This window comes from Eptesicus fuscus, chromosome 10 (genome assembly GCF_027574615.1).
Source record: "Eptesicus fuscus isolate TK198812 chromosome 10, DD_ASM_mEF_20220401, whole genome shotgun sequence".
NCBI classification, from domain to species: domain Eukaryota; kingdom Metazoa; phylum Chordata; class Mammalia; order Chiroptera; family Vespertilionidae; genus Eptesicus; species Eptesicus fuscus.
Window position 1 is genome coordinate 95,438,649 of NC_072482.1, and position 12,069 is coordinate 95,450,717.

General features: G+C 55.0%; 1 protein-coding gene across 3 annotated transcripts in view; it reads right to left on the reverse strand.

Moving 5' to 3' along the window:
• The window catches only part of PRKN (parkin RBR E3 ubiquitin protein ligase), a 534,126-nt gene that overhangs the window by 275,007 nt on the left and 247,050 nt on the right, over positions 1–12,069 (reverse strand). For all 3 annotated transcript variants that reach the window (XM_054722613.1, XM_054722614.1, XM_028132921.2), the window contains exon 4: positions 7,344–7,462. In XM_054722613.1, the coding sequence (XP_054578588.1) occupies positions 7,344–7,462 (119 nt within the window). The remainder of the gene's footprint in view (positions 1–7,343; positions 7,463–12,069) is intronic.

Here is a 12,069-nt window from a genome sequence, read left to right on the forward strand (position 1 = left end):
AGCTCAGCGGGAGATGCTGCGGACTTCTGACTGGTTGTGGCCCACGGTTCTGGTAAACGGGTAAATCCCTGTCGAGGAAACAGCTGGAAAAATTTTAAAACATTTCTGGAGAAACAAAATTACTACAGTAAAGATCGAAAAGAAACCAGTATAACCCCGAATGTGGAAATGCTGAGGCTCTGGTCACAGTCATAAAAGTACACGCACAGATCTGTTCCGGGAGAGACCCTTCGGGCGGAGATGGGAAGCCGGCGCCAGGGTCTCAGGGGAGGCCGCAGCGGGGGGGGGGGGGGCAGCGACACCCTGGCCACGGGGACACCGGCGGCCTCTGCAGGGAGACACGTCACAACGTAAGGTAACGCGCAGCGGCTCTCCACTCAGCCCCACGCTCAGGAGCGCCCGGCAGCCCAGCCGCTCCGTGGGAAGAAGGAGGCAGACGCGCGCTCAGTGCGCCCAGCTCGGGCCGGGCCTGTGGGCAGAGCTGAGAGTAGGTTTGACAGTAAGAGAAGCAGTAGGCTCCTGACCAACAATTAATCTCTAACAAATATTAAGTTTAGGAATGATTATACATTGAGGCTACATTTCTTAATACATTTCCTCCCATAAATTGTCCCTAATCTATAACCCAGTTTTTACTGAAATCCATCACGCCGGGCGCTTTCCATCTCCCTCTCTTTCTTGCACCATTCCTCATCAGAACCCTTTTAGCTTTAATGCTATTCCGGGGCCGAGTCTCTCATTACAGTGGCCAAGACAAAGCTCTTTTTCAGATAAAGCGATTACCGCGACGGCAGGGGGAAATCACCCCAGTTCCTGGCTGCAGCCAGCTCTCTGTATCACAGACACAGGCCACAGGGGGCACAGCCCGAGGGGCAGGGGCGAGGGTAGGTGTGGGTGGGCTAAGGGGGGTGTGGGGACAGAAAGAGGCTTTGCTTGGGGTGATGGGCATGCGATACGTGTGCAGGTGATGTTTCATTGAGTTGTACTCTTGAAACCTGTATGGTTCTGTGAACCAATGTCACCCCAATAAATTCAATTTTTAAAAAAAGACTAATAAACTGAGTGCACACAGAAAGATGTTAATGGTGGTAGGTAGGTTCCCTGGAGCTTATGCTGAGGGACTACCAGTTTGTAGCTGAGCCGGGAAGAGCCCTAGAGGTGAGAGGTCAGGGCGAGGTCAGCAGCCTGGCGCTGCATGAGCGTGGGAAACTCTCTGCCTGGGCGAATGGCAGTGAGACCTACCAGCTTCCTACGTGACTCACGTGCCCGGCACCGCACTGCCTGCTTTAAGGAGTTAGTCCTTGAACCTCTGCTGTAACGTCAGTGAATCTTACTTCCGTTTACAACAAGGAAATTTAGACAAATCGCCCTGCCAGCATGGCTCAGTGGTTGAGCGTCAATCTATGAACCAGGAGGTCACAGCTCGATTCCCGGTCAGGGCACATATCCAGGTTGCGGGCTCCATCCTCAGTGTGGGGCGTGCAAGGAGGCAACCACTCAATGACTCTCTCTCAAATAGATGTCTCTCTCTCTCTCTCTCTCTCTCTCTCTCTCTCTCTCTCTCTCTCTCCCCCCCTCTCTGAAATGAATAAAAATATTTTTTTAACAACACCAAAGAAAGAAACTGAGACAAAGTCACACAGCTAATAAGCGTGAGAACCAGAATTCAAGCGCCTCCAGGACAAGGCCCGGGGCGGCCACTCTCTCCAGGTCTTTGGTCCCAGGCGGTTCGGAGCCCAGGATCCCAACAGAACGCCGTGTGCCGAGTGTCCTTCCAGCTCACTTCTACGCGCATCCTGTCCCCATCACTGTCGCAATCCGTCGGCGCTCGGCCATGAAGGCCCTCGCTGCACTGTAAGCCTGTGTCCCGCTGGAAAAGCCGGCCGCTTCTTCCTATCACGGAAGCTCTATTTCCTACAGAGGCACCGGCCACCAGGCCGTGGGCAGCGCCTCAGGGGGTCCTGGCCTGAGACGCAGGAGAGGGCAGTTAGCCTCAGCGGGCAGACGCCTGCAGGGCGGCGGGGAGGGACCCCCTAGAATGGTCCCCAGGGCAGACTCTCCACCATCGCCTGAGCTTCTCCGGGAACGTCACCAGCCAGCTGACTGTGTCACTTTCCCCGTGTCTCCTGCTGGCACAGCTTAGTGCGGGGGCGTCGGAGAGCTGAGCTGAGAGCCACCTCTGACTGCACATCCTGCTTCCTCTCCAGGGCTCGCTCCTCCCCCAGGACAGGCCGGACGGCAGAAGGAACCACACCGACTGACACTCTGGTCCTGGGTTTGGCGGACCCAGGGGAAAGGCAAAAGACAAGCATCTTTAAGTCTGGGTACTATTTCTGTTTTCAATGGGAATTCCTCTTTAATTCTAATTATTTTCCAACAGCAGTGTATGGTCTACAGATCTTGGAAAACCTTGCCTTTCTGCCCACTTAACTGGGTTATGAAAAATGAAGGGCTCTGAGGACATGACCAGGGAGTCTTGCTTTTCCACACCGGCCAGGAAAACGGCGATGGCAGGTGCTCTCCATCATCCACTTTATCGTCCCCGAGCACGACCGGACACGCGTGGTGTGCACGGCAACGCGCCCCTTTCGTGTTCGGGCCGCGTCTTTTCTGTGCGGACCCGAGTGGGCGACTTGGGACGGGCGAGGGAATTGGATGCCGGCCACGGTTTTCCAATCAGCCGCTGTTCTTGGGCTATTTTCGAGTGAGTGTTCATTTTTCTAAAGGCTCTTTTGATTAATGGAAACCCTAGTCAAGGTGAGCATGAAATAAAAAAGATAATTTGATTTGGACAAAGAAGAAAACCAAGCGGATCAAGGTGTCCTCAAGGGCAGGCCAAACTTCAGACCCCAGGTTCGCCACCCCCCACGCCGCGGCAGAAACGGCTCCTCCTCTTCCTTGACGATGTTCTACGCAGAGGAAGCAGGCAGACACGGCCACCTCCCGCGTCATGTGTGAGAGGCAGCTCATGACGACTGTATCCAAATAGTGAGGAGTGGTGAGGAAACGCTGGAATTGTGGGTAAGTTCAAAACCACCCCACAACATGAAGAGGCCTCTGTTAGGACTCAGGAGAGGCCTGCGGCTCGTTGCTGACTTATTTCTCCAGCAGAAAACATAAGATTATGTTTTTAAAAATAACCCAGGTGGCTGAGTAGGTTCAAGTGTGTCTCCTTGTGTATGAAAAGCCCCTACAGAAGTCCAGACATGCACAACTATAGGCCAACAAGCTGGACAATGTGGGTGAAATGGACAAATGCCTAGAAACATGCAGTCTCCAAAACTGAATCAGGAGGAATCAGGAAACCTGAATAGGCCAGCACAGCTGATGAAATAGAAGCCGTAATCAGAAAACTCCCAGCAAACAGAACCCCGGGTCCAGACGGCTTCACAGGGGAGTTTTACCAAACATTCAAAGAAGAACTGACACCTCTACTCCTCAAACTGTTCCAGAACTTCCAAGAGGAAGGAACACTTCCAAGCTCGTTCTATGAGGCCAGCATTATCCTAATTCCAAAACCAGATAAAGACACCACAATGAAAGAGAATTACAGGCCAATATCCCTGATGAACATAGACGCTAAAATCCTCAACAAAATATTAGCAAATCTCATCCAGCAATATGTTAAAAATATCCTACACCATGACCAAGTGGGATTTATTCCAGAGATGCAAGGCTGGTACAATATTCGAAAATCAATAACGTGACACATCACATAAACGAATCGAAAGAAGCCCAGATAAACCCCACGCTGCCATCATACTAGCCAACCACACCCGATCCTACTTCTTTCTCCTTTTTCTTGACCAGAGGAAACTGTGTGGGTTGCAGATCTTTGCAAATCTCTGGAAAGGTAGACGGAGCACTGTCTCGTATCTACATGGAACCCTTCCTCGGGGCAGGCTCAGCACCTGCCACATCGTCGCTGGGTGGGCCTGCAGACCGTCAGCCTGGCTGGTGGCCAGACCCCAGAGAGGGCATCTGACGGCCCGTGGAGTGTGTACTCGTCGCTAACGGAGGCTGAAGCGCCTGGCCCCGTCCTTGCTGAGTGCCAGCTGTGCCGCACACAGACACCGTTCTGCACATCTGGGCTAGGCCATCCTGAAGTAGTCTTTGAAGACGGCCATTTTTAAAAATCCTTCAGCATATCTTTCCAGGAGAACTTTTGAAGGATCTCTTAAGTCCACAGACTTTAACTGGATCACAGGACACTGACCAGCAGATCTGCGCGGCCAGGTCTTTGCTAGGAAAGGCGGGCTCCCGGGAAACACGGACAGGACCGCTCCCTCCTGGTGCCAACACCTGCCGACCATGGACTTGGGTGGCCATTGACCCTCTCTGTTCACACCACGGGGTGACGAGAGCCACTGCGCAGGTCTGTCATAAGAATTGGAGACAAATACAAGGCTGGGGGCGGGTGCTTTCGCTTCTCCAAGAGGAATTAGCCAAACCTGGATTGATTTCCAGGAAAAGTAGATGTGTGTGTGTGTGTGTGTGTGTGTGTGCATTTATAGAATATATGTGAAAAACAACAATAGCACAGCAGTTCATATTTCTAAGTATTCATGTTCCAGCTGGCGTTCTCAGTACTCTTCATATGTCCACTAATGGGCACGACAAATAAAAACCCAACCCTGCTCCCTAAGCCCTCCGTCCCCAGGGCCCCGCCCCAGAGTTCCTGAGCTGACGGGGGGGGGGGGGGGGGGGGGGGGGGGGGGGGAGGGGCAGGGGGGGTGCGGGGGGGGGGAGAGGGGGCGTGATGAAGGGGCCTCTAACCCAGGCTCCGCCTCCAGAGCCCCTGGGGGAGCTCACCCTGCACCGCCTCCATGGAGACTCACCGTGACGGAACCCACAATCGTGCATCACGTGACCCTACACTCCGGGGGGCCTTTAGGCAGATGCTGCGGTGCTTTTCCTTTCCGTTGCTTCTATTTCCCCCGTGGAGCATACTTTTCACGGAAAAATGGCATGTTTATGGTTTCTCCTTGTTAACTAAAGATTGGCCACACTGAGGACCCCCCCACCCCCTAATGGCTGACACCCGGGGGCTGACTCCTGTCCGTGGGCCTGGCCTCCCCGCCCCACTGCCCGCACCTGACTTAGCCTCTCACTCACTGTGGTCACGGGGCACCTGACAGGTGACCCTCGTGTAACAGATCCCTCTGTGCGGTGCAGGGGAACTTTAACCTGCAGGCCGAGGTCACACCAGCCAGTTCAAATCCCGGGCCACCGCTTAGCGGGCTTGCTTGCCTGATCTCCTTAAGCCTCCTTTCCTCCCCAGTCCACCATGGACTTGCTAACAGTGCTGACCTCAGAGTGTTTCCACATAATTAACGGAGCTAACCCATGGAAAGGATTAAGCTTGGAGTTCGGTAACGATTGGTTATTGCTCTTTGTACGGGAACAGTAGGAGGTGAGTAACAGTCAGAGCCCATGTGCAGGGTCGGGGCTGCGCCGGACAGACCAGCAGGGCTGTTGGCTGCACTGGGAAGGCGAGGGCGTCGGGTGGAGAACGCTGTGGGCTTTAGGACAGAAGCCCTCTCCAGGGACAGCCCGAGGAAGGTCCCCTCTGGGGTGTGTGTGTGTGGGGGGGGGGGGTCAGGGCCAGCCTGGGTCACTCACGGCCGGTCTTCCCACGCGGCCTGCCTGTGGCTGCCATGTATGGGACTGACACACTGAATCCATTGCTCGTACTTGCTCCATTTTCCCGGCGGCCCCTCCTCGAGCACCTCCGGGGCCTTCTGGCGCCCCACTATTCCATTCCTCAGGCACCACCCCGATCTAGGCCCTGAGAACCCCATGAAAAGTTTGTTAATTAATAACCTCTCTGCCTTCGATCTGCCACCAACGTCAATCCAGATGGCGGACGGTTTCGGCACTGAGAGTGGTTCTAACATCATCTCACGCATCCCGTGTCTATAACACCATCTCACGCAGCCCTGTGTCTATAACATCACCTCACGCATCCCGTGTCTATAACATCACCTCACGCATCCCGTGTCTATAACATCACCTCACGCATCCCATGTCTATAACATCACCTCACACATCCCGTGTCTATAACACCATCTCACGCGTCCCGTGTCTATAACACCATCTCACGCATCCCGTGTCTATAACATCACCTCACACATCCCGTGTCTATAACATCACCGCACACATCCCGTGTCTATAACATCACCTCACACATCCCGTGTCTATAACATCACCTCACGCGTCCCGTGTCTATAACATCACCTCACGCAGCCCTGTGTCCGCAGCACGTTGTCCGGCTCTCCGCTGCCTGCAGGACACAAGCTAAACTCTCTCGCCGCCGCTGGGCCCGACGTGGAAACGGGGACCTGTGTGCACTTCGGCCCCTGGCCGCCCCAGCTCCGCCCGTCCGTTCCTGCCTCCCTGCTGTGCCCTCTCCACGCGCTGCCCGGCCTCCCCACATGCTGCCCGGCCTCCCCACATGCTGCCCGGCCTCCCCGCTGTGCCCTCTCCACGCGCTGCCCGGCCTCCCCACCCGCACACATTCGCACCCACGTCGCCTTCAGCCCAGTGAGCCCCGCACAGCCTCGCACTCACGCCACCAGCTAGCTGTGTGCATGGTTCCCATCGGCTCCAAAAGGCTTTTCTCTCGGCCACCGAGTGCCAGCCTGTCTGCGGAGGGCTCGCCGCCCAGGCCCGCAGCCCGGGGAGGAGGCAGCCTGCGCAGAAGGGGTGTGGCCGCGTCCCAACAGGACTTCGCTGTGGGTGCTGAGTGCCAGCTGCACCTAGTGGTCCCGGGCCACGCGATGTTCTCCCTCTGATGTTTCCCAGCCACGTAAAACCGTCACACACACGTGGGGCCCTCCCTCAGCCTGTGGACGGCACAGAAGCCGGCGAGGCCACAGCAGACGCTGGGCTGCGGGCCCCGTTCCAAAGGCACCCGGTCGCGATCCCCCAGCCACAGCTTCCCTTCGCACTCAGGAGGGACTTCCCGTCCCTCACACTCAGCACCCTGCAGCGCACGATCGGAGGGAGCCCCTTGAATGTTGACATGTACACGCAAACCTGTTCCCCACACAGACCCAGGCCACGAACCCTTCCCCGCACCTTAGGAAGGTGAAGAAGGCACCCACCAAGTCTGCCCTCCTTCGGGGAAGGCCGTCCCTCTCCTCTCAGCAGGCCTTCACTGAAGACCCGGGCCCCGCACCGGCTCCCTGGACCTAGAGTCCTGCAGCTTTAACTGAAACGTCAGGCACCACTAACCATGACACCACACGGAAGGCCGGGTGTGGGACACGGCGACGGCTGATTAGAAACTCGCGCGGCAACTCCGGACCGCGCGGTCCCTTTGCCGGGCGCGTGGTCCTTACCTGGGCCAAGGTGAGCGTGGCTTGCTGGCAGGTGCCGCACCGCACCCGGAGCTTCCCGGGCTGCACCCGCTGGCAGGGGCCCTTGCAGTAGACGAAGAAGCTGTTGTAGGCCGGTCTACCTGCCGGGAAAGAAGCAGAGGCGTGGCCCGTCAGTGATGGACGCAGGACCAAAGCGGGCAGGCGTGGGGGCTGACCCCTCGGAACACTGGAAACATTCACGGGAGAATGTTCCAACGAGGCTACAGCACTGTAATCTGGGAGATCTAGTTTTATGCTCAAAATAGTGAGAGCCATTTCTTCTGGCCCAAAGCCTTTGTTGTAATAAGACAAATGGATGCTTAAAAAAAGTCGTTCTGACTCTGATGGAAACTTCCCGTTCACCTCAGAAGTTTCCTCACGCTGGCCCGGGACCCCGAGTTCAGCTGCCTGGGGCTGTGTCCTGGCGGCAGGAGGCGCTGAGCGCGGGCGCATTCACTTGCTGCAGCCGCCGTGTGCCCTCTGCTGCCCCTCCGCTGGCCTCCGGGACTGTACCCCAGTCGGCTGGGGCGTCTATGAGCGCCTTGGATGGGCCGGAAGCAGAGAGCTTCCCCAGCACCTGCCAGAACCCTGCTGTCCTCCTCCTGGGCGGCGGTCACCCTCGGCTGTGTCTGGTGGCATTTGCCGGAACACATGCCGACGAGCCGGTGCACACAGACAGGCACCAATGAGCAGTCATCCAGGTCGTCTTCCCCCACCCTTTCCATCCACTGGCCTGAAGCCACCCGCTAGTTCCAGCGGGACTTGGTCTGAGGCAGTTCCACGTGAAACCCGCCCACTGTGGACTTCCGAGGCTCTCTTCCGCGTGGCACCTTGCTGTGGACCCCCGAAAAGAAAGGGTCGCGTCCCCTCCAACTCAATGCACATCTATATGTATAAAAGCCTAAGTGACTGTTCAACTGTTCAACTGGTAGCTATGATGTGCACTGACCACCAGGGGGCAGACACTCAACGTATAGGTGTGGAAACATGGAACAGACTGATGAATCTCAGAGGGAAGGGGAAAGAAAGGGGATTCGTGCACAAGTGGGGTCCCTTGGCCTGGCCTGCGGGGATCAGGCTGAATCTGTGCACCCGGCCTCAGACATCCCCTGAGGGGTCCCAGATTGTGGGAGGGCACAGGCCAGGCGAAGGGACCCCAACAGTGCACCAATCCGTGCACTGGGCCTCTAGTTTCTGAATAAAAAATCCTGCCCCGTATTCGCTCCCTACTTGTCCTCCCTTCCCTGTGGTTATGACCTCCTGTGTGCGACATGGTGCCCTGTTTCACATAGAAACTGCAGTTCCCTGATCCGGGTAAGCAATAAGTATTCGCTAGGTCAATAAATTCTCCCTTTTAAAAAAGTATATTTTTCTTTTAATTTCAGAGAGGACGGGAGAGGGGGAGAGAGAGATAGAAACATCAGTGATGAGAGAGAATCATGGATCAGCTGCCTCCTGCACTCCCCCTCGTGGGGATTAAGCCCGCAACCCAGGCATGTGTTCTGACAGGTAATCAAACCCTGACCTCCTGGTTCATAGGTCGACGCTCAAATGCTCAACCACTGAGCCACAGGGGCCAGGCTCCCAGGATTTAAATGATGTGAAGCTTATCGCACATGGTAGTGTGAGGGCAAAATTCACATAAAACAGAATGTAGCTCTGATACCAAATACTTAGAACATGGTTCCACTAGCCAATGTACTGGACTAACTTCACGCATCCGTGGAAGTAAGGCCTACAATACCTGAAATCAGTAACGTCAACGTTATCTTAGGACCACAAAAATGACTAGTATGAGAAATAAAAGTAAAAAAGCAAGAACACTTGTTAAGTTTTTGCACAGGACTTTGGGTAAGTAAACGTGAAGTGGGAAAACTGGACTTCTGGAAACGGGCAGTAGAGCCACCCTAAGGGGACAGTCATTCCCCACAGACACTATGACTCACCCGACGGCCATCCCTCCCACTGGGCCCCGCGCAGCCCCAGGCGTCACCAGGCCGCAGCTCCGCTCCCAGAGTAACCCAGGCTCGGCGCCTCACCAACACCCTCCACCACACACCCTCCTCACACACCCTCCATCACACGCCCTCCACCACACACCCTCCATCACACACCCTCCATCACACACCCTCCATCACACCCTCCACCACACACCCTCCATCACACACCCTCCACCACACGCCCTCCACCACACACCCTCCATCACACACCCTCCACCACACACCCTCCATCACACACCCTCCATCACACACCCTCCACCACACACCCTCCATCACACGCCCTCCATCACACGCCCTCCACCACACGCCCTCCACCACACACCCTCCATCACACGCCCTCCACCACACGCCCTCCACCACACGCCCTCCACCACACGCCCTCCACCACACGCCCTCCATCACACACCCTCCATCACACACCCTCCACCGCACACCCTCCACCCAGGAGCCTCCCCAGGGAGCTCCGGCCCCGGGCTGCGGCTCAGCCTCCGCGGCGCGTGGCCTGTAATGAGTGCATCTGGGCGCTGGCCTCCTCCGGGAGGGGCTGTGATTAAGCCGGCGCCTTCGCCTGCCGGGCTCTGTCGTTCTTGTTGTTGCCGATTTATGTTTTCATTCTTCATTTTGAAAGTAATAACCGCGCGCCCCATGCCCAGACGGAACTGGAGAGAGAAGCATAATTTAAGGATCAGCGCTAGATAAATAGCTACGTCCAAAGCCAGTGGGCGAAGGGTGCTCATTCACCCCAGAAACGGGCACCTGTGGGGTGCAGGGAAGGGGGTGCGGGGAGTCACGGCCCTTCCAGCCCTGAGCGGACGTCCAGGGCTCCCGCTTCGGTGGAAGAAGGTCCAGACACTGCGGATGAGGGTGTGCAACTTCCTCAAAGGACCTCTCGGAGCCGGATGTGCACCCCGGGCCCGCCCGGCTCGGCCCTGCCCCCTTCGCCATCAGGGGACCAGAGATGCCTGTTCCCTCCTCGGCAGGATGTTGTGAGGGTTTAAAAGAGAACAACACCGCCCGGCCCGCGTGGCTCAGGGGTTGAGCATCGACCTATGAACCAGGAGGTCAGGGTTCGATTCCCATCAGGGCACATGCCCGGGTTGTGGGCTCGATCTTCAGTGTGGGGCGTGCAGGAGGCACCCGATCCATGATTCTCTCTCATCATTAATGTTTCTATCTCTCTCTCCCTCTCCCTTCCTCTCTGAAATCAATAAACATATATTTTTAAAATAAAATAAAAGAACACAGGGGAGGCGCTCTGCAGGGCCCGCCCCGGTGGAGGCTCAGCGTGTCAGCTCCTCTTCTCATTTGCCGTCAAAACACTTAGAACCAGGTTCCCACCCCCCACCCCCCACCCCCCGTGAGCCAGGTGGCCACTTGCCTGCCCTGGTCAAGGTTGGCTCTCGCAGGCTATTTCCATGGCAAGCCTAACGCTAACTTTTGGGAAATAGCTGAGGTATAGTTCTATTTAAAATTGCTTCGAGCCTGACCAATCCTTCAGGATAATATTTGGTGGCATTACGGAACACAAGCCATGCTGGGAGGTCCTGACACTGGTTTAAAGTTTGCCAGAACCACATTTCCTCCCACGAACCATTGTTATGATTGTCAAAGAGGCAAAGGTCTTCATGGGATTGTGGGGCTTTTTTGTATGTTTGCTTTTAAAAAAAAAAAAAGAATTAACCTTTGGTGGGCCTTAATGTTTAATTTTCAATTCACAGATACAATAACAGTGATGCATCATCATTCATAATAATGACCATCTGTTTTTTAAAAAGCAATAGTTCAATGAGCTTCCATTCCCTAACCTATGAAAGAGAGGGGTTTTTCACTCACTCATTTTTTTAAAATATATTTTTATTGATTTCAGAAAGGAAGGGAGAGGGAGAGGTAGAAACATCAACAATGAGAGGGAATCATTGATTGGCTGCCTCCTGCACATTGGACCGTGCCCGCAACCCAGGCATGTGCCCTAGACAGGAATCGAACCTGTGACCCTTCCATCCACAGGCCGACGCTCTATCCACTGAGCCAAACCAGCTAGGGCTCACTCACTCATTTTGAACTTATTTATGGAAGTCAATGAGAATATCTAATCACAATGTAGATAAATTATAGAATAAATGAAAAATGCTAAGTTTATATAAATATAAGCTATATAAAAATTAAAATTCTGACTAGATACTTCTCTAAAGAGGACACACAGCCTGGCCAGTGTTGCTCAGTGGTTGAGCATCATCCTATGAACCAGGAGGTCACAGTTCAATTCCGGTCAGGGCACATGCCCGGTTGCGGGCTCGATCCCCAGTGGGGGTTGTGCAATAGGCAGTTGGTCAATGATTCTCTCTCATCCTTGATGTTTCTATCTCTCTCTCCCTCTCCCTTCCTCTCTGAAATCAATAAAAATATATTTTAAAAATAAATAAAGAGGTCATACAGATGGCCGATACATGAAAAGATGCTCAAGGTCACTGATCATCAGGGAGATGCAAATTAAAACCATGAGACATCCCCTCACACCTGTCGGTACGGCTACCGTCAACAAATCCACAAAGGAGAGCTGGCGAGGATGTGGAATGAAGGGCGCCCTCGTGCGCTGCTGGTGGGAGTGCAGCCTGGGCGGCCTCTGTGGAGAGCAGTGCGGAGGTTTCTCAAAAAGTTAACCGTGGAGCTGCCACCTGACCCAGCGACCCCACTTCCGGGCCTACATC